Source organism: Oreochromis aureus, linkage group 10 (genome assembly GCF_013358895.1).
Source record: "Oreochromis aureus strain Israel breed Guangdong linkage group 10, ZZ_aureus, whole genome shotgun sequence".
Taxonomy (NCBI): domain Eukaryota; kingdom Metazoa; phylum Chordata; class Actinopteri; order Cichliformes; family Cichlidae; genus Oreochromis; species Oreochromis aureus.
Window position 1 is genome coordinate 24,519,323 of NC_052951.1, and position 13,930 is coordinate 24,533,252.

General features: G+C 40.5%; 2 protein-coding genes across 13 annotated transcripts in view; one reads left to right on the plus strand and one right to left on the minus strand.

The window, feature by feature from the left end:
* Positions 1-3,447, plus strand: part of tcf7 (transcription factor 7) — a 73,876-nt gene extending 70,429 nt beyond the window's left edge. For 4 of the 11 annotated variants that reach the window (XR_005614543.1, XM_039618029.1, XM_039618034.1 and 1 more), the window contains one exon: positions 1,465-1,622. Coding sequence is in view for 10 of the 11 variants with exons in the window: in XM_039618034.1 (XP_039473968.1) it covers positions 1,465-1,478 (14 nt within the window). In the remaining variant the exon portion in view is untranslated. Of the gene's footprint in view, positions 1-1,464 lie in introns of all 11 variants that reach the window. The other 7 variants (XM_039618025.1, XM_039618027.1, XM_039618028.1 and 4 more) reach the window with 2 other exon arrangements.
* A 68-nt stretch (positions 3,448-3,515) lies between these two features.
* Positions 3,516-11,366, minus strand: skp1 (S-phase kinase-associated protein 1). Of its 2 annotated transcripts, none has more exons than XM_031734230.2 (6): positions 11,213-11,366; positions 10,472-10,571; positions 10,252-10,325; positions 8,711-8,854; positions 4,404-4,544; positions 3,516-4,245 (listed from the first exon to the last, which is right to left on the minus strand). In XM_031734230.2, the coding sequence occupies exons 2-6, from the start codon at positions 10,566-10,568 to the stop codon at positions 4,210-4,212; spliced, it is 492 nt and encodes a 163-aa protein (XP_031590090.1). In that variant the 5' UTR covers positions 10,569-10,571; positions 11,213-11,366; the 3' UTR covers positions 3,516-4,209. The 2 variants fall into 2 exon arrangements, with proteins under 2 accessions (XP_031590090.1, XP_039473970.1); XM_039618036.1 differs by lacking the exon at positions 11,213-11,366 and adding an exon at positions 10,835-10,853.
* Between the last annotated feature and the right edge of the window lie 2,564 nt (positions 11,367-13,930).

Sequence of the window (13,930 nt, forward strand, 5' to 3'; positions counted from 1 at the left end):
CTATTTTTTCTTTATTTTTTTAAATATATCTCAGTTTTTCAAACTTGGGATTAGAACTGTACTGCTGTCATTCCTATGACATCATATTAGTGTTGCTACAGGACTATCATTTCAACTGACCAATAGGGCTTTTCGAGCCTGTCGGATGAAAGGGGCTATTTTAAATTACACTATGTTAAAGCTAAATTAAAAACTTCAACTGAAAACAGAAGAAAAATTACAAAAACAATAAAAAATAATGTCTGACTTTTGTGTTTTCTTTTTTTAAACTTCTCTTTATCAGATTTTATACAGTACTGTTTGAATTTTGGTTTTTTTAATATAGCACCAAATCACATAACAGTCGCCTCAAGGCCCTACAATACTACAGAGAAAAAGCCCTAACAATCAGACTCCCCATGAGCAAGCATTTGGTGGCAGTGGGAAGGAAAAACTCCCTTTTGAAAGGATGAAGGCTCCCTTACAGCCTGCTCTGCGATTCAGTTCTAATGTGATGCAGTCAACATTTAAATATAAATGACACAATTTCAGAATAGGGGTGCATAAAAGAAGAACGACAAACAACTAAAACAGCAGCGCACACAAACGAGCATAAACAAAGAAAAATTGGTTATCACAAACCTGGATACAAAGACATTTGTTATGGACATTCCCATGTAAACAGGGCCCTTGTCTTACACAACTAGCATATTTAAGCTTTCTTAACTTCAATGGTTCATGACATCCCTCAGCCATCTCATATGGGAAGGGAACACGAGACCTTTCCAGTTTTAAGGATAAGATGACAAGCTAGCAGGAAAGCAAACTTTCCCCTCATTCTCAAATCCCTGTCACTGAAGCTCTCACTATATCCTTACACGTCACTGCATTTAATCATTAGTTGTCATTAAACTCCGCCTCTCTTCCACAGTGTGTTTTTTATCCTGTCTCCGTCTCATCACCCCTAACCAGTTGGCTGCACCTCCCTGAGCCTGGTTCTGCCAGAGGTTTCTTCCTGTTAAAAGGGAGTTTTTCCTTCCCACTGTTGCCAACTGCTTGCTCAAAGGCTCTCATTTGATTGTAGGATCTCTGCCTGGTAATATAAAGCACCTTGAGGTGACTGTTGTTGTGATTTGGCTCTATATAAGCAAAACTGAATTAAATAACAGCACGACTGGTCAGCTGCTATTGTCGTCCTGGAGCAACACAGACTGACGCTGTAGTAAGCCAATCTGCATCTGACACTGTTGTGATGCACATTGCGTGTCTAACAGAAAACCACCCTTTTGCCATAAATGCACAGAGACTCACAATGTGCAAACGGTGGCATTTGCATTGCTCTGTAACTGACCTCCTTCATGTACAGACATCCACATACTGCTGTTGTTCACTGTGTCCATTTGTGTCCCTGCTCATTGACCTCAGTGTGAATGTTGCATCTTCACTAAAGCCTGCTGACATTTACCATCCACACTTTATTCACAGATAACTCTCTCTGACTGTTCCTAGGAGGAAAAAGAAGTGCATTCGCTACCTTCAAGGAGGAGGCTGCCCCAGCCCAACTTCTTCAGATTTAAGTGCTATAGACTCTCCCCCGTCCCCTTCTCCCGCCCGACACCGTCTCTTCCAGCACCAGCGGCCCCCCTCCCCGGGCTGCTCCCCGCCGCCCACCTCCCCTTCGGCGCGTCTCCCCTTGTCTCCGCCAGCGCATGCACTCTCACACACGCGCTTAACTCCGGAGCAGTCTGCCGGCAAACGCGGCGACCTCCGCCCGCCCGCAGCAAAGCACCCCCACGCACACCCGGAACTGTCCAGCAAGCAGACGCACAGCTCGTCGGTGCTGTCGGCCGCCAAGGCCGCAGGACTCTCTCTCAAAGTGCTAACGGAGACCCAGTGATGGCCGTGGTCTGCTCGCATCAACAACCCCTGCACTCCTCAGCTTCCTCCAGAGCCGTTACGATCATCCTCATCAGCTGACATCAGTCTTATGTACACCCCCTCCCCCGAGGTTCATTTGATGTTACAGAAAAAGGAGCAAGTTGAAGGCATCGACCCCTCCCCTCCCCTCCCCTATCCTCAGTAGGACAGTAGCTGTCTCTTAGTTCAGAGGCTGGATTCTTCAATATCTGCATTTTTACAACGGTCACCAAGTCCTTCTCAAAGAGATCTGTCACGTGACATTACATTAAGCTGAGGACACAAGCCAATCTGAAGGATCCAGCCGCTGAACTGGTGACCATAAATCCACCAGCTTTAGAACACATAGTAGCGAGCAATGCTAATGTGCATGCAAAAACAAAACAATAAAAAAATTATTGCGGTTCTTTGGCTCCACCTGCTGCAGTTAAACTTAACTGAAGTGATTATCATACCTTATGGATAAGTAACTCCATAGCGATGACAATCTGACATACTTTTACACTTAAAGCTTCACCATCACATCTATCTCCTGGAAATGTTATCACCCATTTATAAGAACCACGAGAGGGGAGCAAGGACCAACTACCACCCAACCTGACCAGCAGAACCTCAGATTCCAAGAGGCATGGATTCACTTTCATTAGCTGCCATTTCACAGTCTGACTCTAAGTTTCCCCCTTTTTTTTTCAAACATTTTTATGAATACTTGTGCAGCTTCTTTGACAAAAAAATATTATAAATACATATATATATATATATGTTTCCAGCAGTTTTAAAAAGAAAATTCTGAAGTTCACATTACTTTTAGGCACTTTCAGGCTGTCAATCTATGGCTTCACCAACTGTTACATTGTTTGTGTTTTTGCATAATTAGTGGTATTTTTTGTATGAATCTCATGATTTTTAAGGTCAGGCTTTCTACAGGTGGGAATCCCTCAGAAGAGTGTTGTCTTTTTTTTTTTTAAGTCTTGTTTTCCTTTGAACATTTTCCAGTGCAGCAGATTAAACTGAGACCAAATGGGTACTATTATATTGCATTGTGTTGTAAAGTTTTATAATTAAACTTTTATATGGTTTTATGTAAAAAAAAAAATTAAAAAAAGTTTTAAAAAAAAACAACTATTCTTTAAAAAAAAAAAAAAAAAAAAAAAGTTAGTTTCTACCATTTCTTAAAGGAATATTTGTTTGTCCTGTGCAGTTTTTTTTGTTTTTTTTTTGGTCAAGTGTCATGGTCTTACTCTGCATTTTTACAGCTAACGTAACAGACATTTTGATTATAATTTTTTTTTTTTTTTTTTTTTTTAAAGGCTTTAATTTTCCTTTCTGCTTCCAGCTTCCAACTCTGTGGACAAACTATAAGCTGAGTTTGTTGTGCAGCAATATAGTTTCCCTCCACCAGAGAGAGCTATTGTGCTAGAAGTAGTTTGCAATAGTGGCAGCACCTCACAGATCTCAAGCTTTTTTTTTTCTTTTTTCTTTTTTTTTTTTTTAAATGCCTTTGATGTGTTACTGTGTTTTTGACTGTTGTAATAAAGTGTTTTGATTATTTGGTCCTTGATTCCTTGAGATTTAGACCCCCACCAACCAAAACTAAAAACAACAAGTGACAGACAACATCCATTTAATGTTTTATTTACTCCTTCAGTATGTTTGAGCATCCCAAAAACCAGCATCAGAGCTTAACTGGGAAAAGTTTAACTCACTACAACAGGGCACGTGTTACCCAACGCTGTGTGATAACACAAGTACTTCGAGTCCAGGGGGACATTATGCATTTAAAAACAAAGTCATCTTTCTACCTCAAACTTCACTTTTCCTATAAACGGCTCCTTGACATGGTTTCACAAAATGGACACATTTACAGAGCAAAAAGAAGAAAACAAATTCACCCTCACATATCCATCGTCAAAAAAAGCATTTTATTCATTCACTTAACCTAAAAGAAAACAAAATGTCAAGTTTTTTTAAAAAAAAAGTCAGAGCAATTAATAACAGGGGAAATCTGAGGAGTCTTCGAATCTTTAAAAGGATACAAAGCCGTGAAACCAGGACTATTTATTTTATGTCAATACACAACGTGAGTGTGCGCGAACAGAAGAGCTTGGCTTTAAATTAATGACACCACACAGGCAAGTTAAAATAGTCATGCTATTATCAGAAATTAAGGAAAAGTGATGATGGGGGGGGGGGGGCGAGGGATGTGGCTCTAAATATACTAAATGTAAATATTAACAAGTATGAACAACGCCAGTGCAACCAGTTAGCAGAGAGAATCATTTTCAGTGTGGTAGTGTTGGCAAGATCTTCCTCTTATTTTTCTTCACACCACTGGTTCTCTTTGCGTACCTGCGGAAGAGAGGGACAAATTAATCATCCACAAAGGTGTGGAAGGCAACTTTGTGATCACCATTTTAATCCCATCCGCAACATCCAAGTGATTTCTCATTGCTTATGAAAGCCTTTTTTTGTTTTCTGACAGACAGCTGATGGGTTGGAATAAGTACCTGGGCTTCCTCCTCCTCTGTGAAATCATTTTTGATGTTGAAAGTCTTCCTGATCTCCTCCGGGGTTTTGCCTTTGATCATGTTGGCCACCGTCTTGCAGGTGACATCTAACAGGCCTTTGATGTCCAAATAGTTGGCGGCCTAAACAGAAAACACGGAGATATGAATGAGTTGCAGCAGGAGGGACGGAGGCGGTGAAAGAGTACACAAGGACAACTGATACCTCAGCAACACTTAGAAGATCTCAGAACACAACAAAGCATATTGTGTTTTGGATTTGTTATTTACACCTGAATAAAGTAAAAAGCGTAGTTTGAATTACCGATCAATGAGTCTGATGAGGGATGATAGTTATCCCTGAAAAGCATTTATATACAATTTATTTAAAAAACAAACCACACACACGCACGCACGCGCGCACACGCACACACACACACCACTTCTTTCCCATGATCCTTAAGTAAATTATCCTGTAGATACCATTTAGCCTTACATATGCTGAGCAGTGATCGCTTAATAACACTTCTGTATTGATTTTCATAAGGCACAGGAGCAGCTGCTGTGATCTTCTGAACCCCTTCCTCTCTAGCATCCTCAGCCTTTGTGCTAGTAAACATATTCAAGTCACGGGGGGTGGGGTCAACTCAGGTTACTGACGCAGGACCATCGTTTTCATTTCCAAAGAGCTACAGACACACCCACCCATTTATCCATCTCTTCCAGGCATTGCTAAGGTTACATTTTACATGAAGCCCAACATCACTCCATGTCGTTTCACACACTGAGAAAGGTGGAGGGGAAAGGTTTTTTTTTTTTTTTTTTTTTCTTAAATGAATAAATCAGTCTTTCCAAATCCCTCCCTCTTCTAAACACAGTTGCCCAAACCACCAGACCTCCAGCTGTTGCTAAGCAACATTTGTGTTTCGTTTGAACTGGCCACTGAGCGAACTAAATAAAGTATAAGAAAAAAATTTTCTAAGCAAGATGAAGCATATTAAAAAGGACTACAAATGAAAATAAACACTTTCTATACAAAGGTGCATAAAAGTGATTGCAATTTAAAAAAAAAAAAAAAAAAAAAAAAAAAAAAAAAGCCACTGTATGTACACCATCAACTCCAGCTGCTGACTCTGGATCAGCACTCCACAGAGCCAGACCACTTCCATTTAAACCAATTCTGCTACAGCCAGTAGGATATTTCACAGACCTGTGACAGGTCCTTGTAGATTCCAGTAGATTTTGCCAACTGTGAAGTTTGAATATATAAAGAAAAATAAATGCCATTTCCACAGCTCAACTATATGAATGCATGCTGCTCTCCCTCTCTCTCACACAGACTACTTGGAGTGGTAAAGATATCTGAGCATATTAAGGCAACATTTAGCCCACAGTGTTCTCTTTACATCTAATATTACCAGTCTTTGACCCACCAAGGCTGGCGATGTAACAGCAGGCACTAAGGTGTTTTTCCTGATTTTATAGAGGATTCAACTGGCCTAAAATTCTCAGCATGAGACAATTATACAACTCAAGCTACAACACTATAAATGCATTAATTCACACAAGTATTTGGACTTCTCAGTGTAAAGCACAACCTGAACATTTAAAACCCCAAGCAAAAGAAATTAAGACTTTTGTTTAGCGGAAGAAAAACAAACAAACAAACAAACAAACAAACAAACACACACACACACACACACACACACAGAGTGCATGACAAAAGCTTTTGCCTCCTGTGGTCAATACAAACAAATGTTGAATAATTCCCTTAATTGTAACGCACAACATCAACTTTCCTTCTACTTTGGTTTCTCTGCCTGCTGCCAGCTGAAGGTCTTGTTTTTACTGTCCGCCGCCACCACATGTCAGAAGTTGTTGGTAGGTTTGTTGAGCTTTTGACAGCGGTGACCATAAGACCGCATCATAGTTCTGATGCAGCACTGAGAGCACTGTTGTGAAGCACAAACCCACAAACCATTAAAAAGTAGTTTCAGAGAAAAGCTTGTGTTCTTTTTTTGGCTGTTTTTGGGAAAGCACCTGAACAGTTACGAAACAGCGATTAAAATCACACGACCAAAGTCCACAGCATAGTGTTGTCATTATAGCTTCTGATATTGTACCCTTTTGTCATTGCGCCTATTAAATAGAAGATGACATTAAAAGTTGGGTGAAGTCCAGTGATGGGTTTCCTTTTCATGGTATAAGAAATTTGGAAAAGAACTGATACCCTTACTCCACCTGACTTAATTGGATTCACACTAAACGTGATTCCCCCCTCTTCGAGGGAGGCAATTATCACGGTACTACCAAAACCACAAAAACAAAAAGAATACTGCCAAAATTGCAGGCCTACATCCGTGTTAAATGTTGATTATAAAATCTACACTGCAATCTTATCAAATAGGCTGATAGATGAGGACCAAGCAGGTTGGACAGGCACAAGATAATATTCGAAGGACCCTACACATTATACACCAAATACATAAAGACAAGATACCGGCTGCATTGACAAGTTTAGATGAAGAAAAAGCCTTTGATCGAGTCAGCTGGGACTTCTTGTACCTAACCATGGCAAAGTTGACAAAGAGATTCCAACTAGAGAGAGGAACTAGACACGGTTGCTGTCCAAGTCCAACTTTATTTGCCTTGTATATTGAGCCATTAGCGCAAATGATTAGACTAATAACAGGAATAGAAATCAATAAACAAGAGCATGTAATTAGTCTGTTTGCAGATGGTGTGTTGGTGTCAAGTTCTAATGTTTAATTGTGCATCAACCCAAAATCTTGAGGAATTGGAAATAAAGTGGGAGGCAAAAACTCTTAAATATTTAGGTATAAATATAACCAAAAACTATGCCAAACTATATCAAAGTAACTATGGACATAAATAGCAGCATAAGGCAGGATATGGAAAGATGGAATACATATCCGCTAGGATTAAGTGACAGGATAAATGTGATAAAGATGAATATCTTGCCACGATTGTTATACTCATTCCTCTCTCTTCTGATAAACATACCGCAAACCCAATTCTCAGAATGGGATAAGTATATATCTAGATTTGTCTGAGAAGGCAAACGGCCAAGAGTACGGTACACTACTCCACAGGTTTCTAAAGAGAAAGGAGGAATGTCGCTTCCTAATTTAAAAGAATATTTTCGTGCTGCACAGATACGCCAGATAACATATTGGTGTAGTGATGATTACGGGGCTCGCTGGAAGGATGTGGAGCTCTCCACACTCAATGTCCCAATTCAAACAAACATAGGTATAAAAAAAGACCCCTGAATACATAACTAAAGACCAAGATAGGAACCCGATAAGATCCTTTACATTAAATATATGGTATGGCACAGTAGAGGAGTTAGGAATTGGTAAAGAGCTTGGATTGCCAAAATGGGTTACTTTCGATGAAAAATTTAGACCAGGAAAACTGGACTTTGGTTTAAAAAAAAATCACTGAGAAAGTGTGGTATGAAACATGGAAAGAACATAAAAACAATTCAATCATTAAAGTGGAGAGAATTCATTTGGAAAAAATCAAATTTGCTATCTTATTACACCTAAGATTAAAAATAAACAAACCAATACACAACAACAGTGTTGGAGGCTGTGCGGATGGAATGAACCAGATCATACACAAATTTTCTAGAAATGTAGAAACATTTCACAGTTTCTGGGTCAAAATTCACTCCGCTCTCTGTTATATATTAGATTATATAATTCCTAGAATTTGCCTTGTTTTGTATCTTGGATACTTTGAAGGTGCTGTACATGTAAAGGACCATTACTTGGCTAAAATTCTCCTTTCTGCAGCAAAGAAGGCCATCACCAAAAACTGGCTTAAGACAGGCACCAGGAAAGAAGCAGTGGGTAGCAATTGTGGAGGACATAAATAAAATAAAAAGTAAAAAAGAAAAAAGTTGGGTGAAGTGCAGTAGCTCAGAGCTCGGAGGAGGAGGATTAAGTGACAGACACATCAGTGGGATTATGTGACAGTCACTGCAAAGAAAGGAAGGGATACTTCACTGTAGCTAACTGCAGGGACACCACTGACAGGCCTGCAGTTTAACCGAGCATCTGTTAACCACTGTTTTTGTTTTCTTTTGTTTTAAAAAGGTCCTTTTTCTATTAAAACTGCTTCAATACAAATATAGATAACTCAGTAAGATCCATATGTAATGATATGATAATCAACCATGTGCAGGTGTTGCTGTTAAGGTTAGGTATAGGGCAGGGTTTTGCTTACACCTGTTAGTTGTAATTCAATCCAAAGAAAATGCAAAATAATGCAAGTATGTTTACCAGAATGAGTTCAAACAAGGTGCCTTGGTCCACTTTGAGGAACTCCTGATCCCATACAGGGATGTCATCTGTCCTTTTCTCCTTGTTCTCATCGTCCTCAGGAGGAGGAGGGTCATCTTTGTGATGAGTGCACCACTGAATGACCTGAAAAAGAAAAAGAAAGAAAATAACAAATAAACATATGGTTTTAACCAAGGTAACCCGTTATGCACAGCACCCATCAGCTGTGTTAAAACTGCCCGTAAAAGGTTTGAATACCAAAATTAAATGGCAATTATTTGCCACAAATTAGGATCAAGTCACACAGATTCCAGGTCGTTACCTCCTTGTAAGGAAGTGTAGAAATGAGTAGTAAGGAGAAAGAAGAAAAAAAAAAAAAAAATCAGGACTTGTCTGTTGCCAAAAATGTGATTAGATGATTTGCTGGCATGAAAATAAAAGCTAAAACAGGATGAGAAACAATCGCATTTTGTCCATTTTTCCAGGTCCACCTTCAAAACTTTGATGTTCAGATTTTGTTGAAACTCTGAACCACATCTGAGCACATTACCCTCAGAAAATACATCAGCAGCTCTTTCCAGCTATAACACTGTTACACTGTCCAGCTATAACACAAGTTTCCTAGATTATTACAATGTGCTTCTAAGATGCATTTTGATTGACTGGCATAGAAGATCATTTCAGCTTATTATTTCAGCTTTAGCCTGGCAGTGCTAAAATGTTAAAACTATAAGAGGAAGACAACCAAACCCAATTCAAATTCTTAGGCAAGCTTACCCATAGGACACAAAGTACCACTCTTTGCCACTTCTTACGATCTCTGCTTAGACCCTCTCACCATATACAAAAGTCTACATCATCGTCGAGGACACCATCACAGGCTTTGATTTATATTTGCCTCCCAACTACAACCACGAGCAAAGCCAAAAAATTCAAGGCACACAGATTCTATGGCCTCTTCTTCCAAATTCTTTTTTAGATTAGCAAATGATTACATGGCCAAACAATTTCTGCCAACCCAGACCACCTGAAGCCACGAGAGTTAGCTTTAATACTGCTGTCTTCGGACATTTATTCATTTTAAATCTGTGGACCAGTGTTTACTTACTTTACCAAAGAAAGTCATTCACTCCCCATCTCAAATTGTCATCTTCCTTCTTGTCAGGCTTTGTGTCAGGCCACACAACAGGCTGGGTTCCACCTTACACTTTGGTAAATATAATTTGCCTATGTATGGGAAATGAGTGTGTACCAAGTAGGTCTGCTGATAAAGTAAATAAGCAGCTCATTCCTCACTTGTTCATATTATAATAAACAAAGGTTGTAAGAAAACTCCAGGGCATTTGCCTCACAACATACACCATTTGGGAACCATGGATCTAAACCATAACCTTCTCCAGACCAGGCGAGATGAACGCAATTAGTTAATAGCATCTCAGGAAACAAGGAATCAACCCCTCCCACATCCAACAAAACACCACCCACACAGTCTGTGTGTGAACAAAAAACCCACTGGACACTGCAATATGTGCATTTTGTACCTTCTTGAGGATGGCAGCATTCACGTTAGGAAGGGGAACTGGATCATCATCTCCTTCATCATCCATTCCCAAGTCTGTCAAAGATTCAAACATTACACATTTGTCCAAATTATGGTTTAATTAAGTGAAGTATAAACAATATATTTGTGAACTGTGGGGTTTCCCATTTAGGTCAGTTGTGAATTGAAAACCTAAACGTTTAACGCGATTCAACACTTACCTTCAAGCATGGTCTTAATGGTGACAGACTGTTTGGCTATCTCAACGTCCACCTCGAAGATTTCCCCATCAGAACTCTGTAGTTTTATTGTGGGCATTATCTATAAGGCAACACATTAAGATATTAAACGCCTCTGCAAGGAGACAACACTTCTGAAAACAAACTTGCGACCCTTAGTAGTAAACACGCATTAGCAACTGCTATTCTACGTCTGGGAGTTAATTTGTCAGCTATCGCAAGAAAGACAGTTTATATGATTATTAGCCGAATACGGGAATAATATCCCACTACATAAATAAATAAAATTACCTGTGCGGACCTTAGTATTAGAAAAATTAACTCAAAACAAACGTTAAAGCTTACCTCAAGCTAACCAACGATTAGCTACCGACGACACGGGCTAAACAGCGGCAATGCTAGTCGAGCAGCAACCTTTTATTTGAATACAGTTTATAGACAACTGAAGGTGGTGCGTGTTATTACTTAAAACACATAAAAGTTGGCTTCTCTGTTTTTTGTTCAACCATAATATTTTAATATTATCGGTTAATATTTAGGCTAACCAGGAAGCTAGCGTTACCATGCACAATGTTCTAGCTAAGCTAACACCTAGTGTCGACATTAGTTGAGGCCTCTTAGCCGCCACAGCGAGGCTATTCAAATAAAGACACAAGCAAAATTAAACAAAGAGCAGTTCATTCCAAGCTGCAAAACTCAACCTGGGCTAACTAAGCTACGTACCGTGACTGTTTTAACGATAATCCAGAGGTCAATTTCCTCTGTAGTCAGCAGCAGCAGCACCCGACAAACGCGCAGAAACAGACAACCGGTGGTAGTCTCTGGACCAACCTAAGAAGAAGCCTGAGCCTACCTTCCGGCGTCTTTTTCTCGTAGGGGAGGGGTTAAGCATGGGCTCAAATTATCCACCCTTCTTTGACTGATAATCTCAGGGTCATTCTGCCTTTGGTATTCTGAAGTATCCGAAGTCTCTTAAATTATTCCAAGATATATGTATAATGTGATAGGCATGTTAGGTTTGCACACTTTTTTTCCCGTATATTAGCATAGAACAGGATAGCCACCACACGTGTCATTGTACGTGTACAACGAAATCGTGGGTGCTCCACACCAACTGTGGCGGACAGCAAGAATAAAAAGCAAACAGGAGAAATATATACAGCCAAGAGGGAATGTATACAAAACAATATACAAAACTCACACATTAGAGAGATAGTGTTTGTTGACAGTCCGAATGACCCAGGGGAAGAAGCTGGTTGGGAGTCTGGAGGTGTGGCCTCCATTGATCTGAGGCACCGACCAGAGAGCAGCAGGTCAAACAGGTGGTGAGCGGGGTGCAAGGGGTCACCTGTCTTGGTTTTCCTTAGACAGGAGGAGCTAGTGATGGTCCCCAGGGGTGGCAGAGGGCAGCCAATTATATTTTGGGTGGTGTTAATTACCCTCTGGGCAGCTTTCCTGTTCTCAGTTGTGGCCTCTGCCTACCCAGGCAGTAGGAGAGCACGCTCTCCACTGAGGAGCAGTAGAAAGCCAGCAGCAGCTTCTGCTCCAGGTTATCCTGGCTGACAGTAGCGGTTTTTGATACGGGCGACACGGGCGGTTGCCCGGGGCGGCATCGTGGTGGGGGGCGGCATCACGGGCATCGGCAAAAAAAATAAATACAAAATTGCTGTACTCATGCTGCCACCGACGTCATGCCAGCGCATTTTGTGAATGTCATAGGCACCGATCGGTTTTCTATCGCCCATTTGCTGGGAGTAAGGGCGCCCTCCGTTTGCGAGGTGCGCCTGCTGCTTGCGGCACAGGGAGGAGAGGGCGGGTCGGCGGGGGATTCTCTGGCTGGCTGGAGCAGCATCTAATAACCAACTCGCAAAATAAAACAAAATAAAAACAAACCAACAAACACGAAAACACCAGACATTATGATACAGACTTATAATTTGCACCGATGTTTTTTCGAAATTCTATACGCGAAAAGTGAGCGCGAGAGCCCTCGGTGCGCCTGCTCGCTGCTGAAGTCAAAGTAAACTTTATTGTCATCTCCGCTACATACAGTAAAGTATATAGAGAGACGAGACGACGAGGCTCCAGTTACAGCAGTGCAAGTAAACAAACAATAAATATAAGAAGAGCAAGAAAATAAATATACACTTTAGGACTCGGGGTAAAGGGATCAATAACAATTTAAAATTTACAGTTTTAAGATTTGAAGTCTCACACACAACCTGTCGAAAGGGGAGGGGGCCGGCTGCTTCCAATTAGCGCACATGTCATTCATCATGTTGTAAATCCAAGCCCATTATCTATTCATGATTTGAATCCTGGGTTGTGCGAAATCCCAGAAATAAACCCTAGACAAAGTGACTCTGTGAACTAAGGTGTAGCTTTGTTAGGTTATCTTGTGGTGATCCTCGGGTTGGGGGATGGGTGTTTATACTGGAGTGCAAGATTAAAACCAATGGAAGATGGACAAGAAAAGTTCAAAGCCATGCTCAGTTTAGAAAAAAGAGAAAAGAAGAGGAGGAGAAACGAGTAAAAGATACAGGTAAGCAGATGTGTCATTGGATAATGGCAGGTCATCCTGAAACAATCAGAATCAGAATACTTTATTAATCCCTAAGGAAATGATGTGGGTTACAGTTGCTCCAAGAAGAAATGGTAAAAATAGTAACAGTAACAGACTAAACTCCAAACAATACATTATGTTACAGATTTTACACATTTAAGAAATAGCACTAATATATACAGATCCCTCAATTATAAATATCAAGGATTAATAGAGGTGATTATAAATAAATATTAAGAAGACTGACAAGAATATTACAGAGTAATAAAGAGCGTGTATAAAAAGGGTGTAACTAAAGGAGGAAGTGCAGCCGCTGCTGGGCCTTCTTTTCCAGGATGTCAGTGTTGTGGCTGTAGGTGAGATCAGCAGAGATGTGGGTGCCCAGAAACCTGAAGATGAAGACAGATTCAACCCATTCTCCATTTATAATGAGAGGGCAATGGACTTGTCTGTGCCTCTTGAAGTCCATTATGAGTTCTTTTGTTTTAAGGACTCTCAGCTTCAGATTGTTGTCTGACCACCAGCAAGACAACTGGTGGTCTCAAACTGAGTAAAGAAGGTGTTGAGTTCCTCTGCAAGTTTGAGGCTGCTGTTGAGGGTTGGAGGGCTCTGGCCATGTAGTTGGAGAGGGCTTGGATGCCTCTCCACGCTTGGTGGGGGTTGTTAAAGTGTACATTGGCCCACTTTAATGCTGTCCTACCTTTGCAAGACTGTTCTTTTACTAAGACAATCTAGCAAAGTCTCAAACATTTGAGATGTTTAACATTGCTGTGTAATTAAAATCTTTTTCTTCTGGTTGTTCCCTTTAACAATCTGCTGAGCATCATCTCCATCATCACCCCAGTATCCTGTCCTGTCAGAAAAACCCTCTGTTTTTC

Bases quoted from the DNA above. Each gene is read 5' to 3' on its own strand.
- skp1 (XM_031734230.2), bottom strand. From the start codon at position 10,568: ATGCCCACAATAAAACTACAGAGTTCTGATGGGGAAATCTTCGAGGTG. The intron at 10,326-10,471 runs GTAAGTGTTGAA...AATCTTTGACAG, and splicing joins CATTAAGACCATGCTTGAAG to ACTTGGGAATGGATGATGAA. The intron at 4,246-4,403 runs GTACTTATTCCA...TCTCTTCCGCAG, and splicing joins CAGAGGAGGAGGAAGCCCAG to GTACGCAAAGAGAACCAGTG.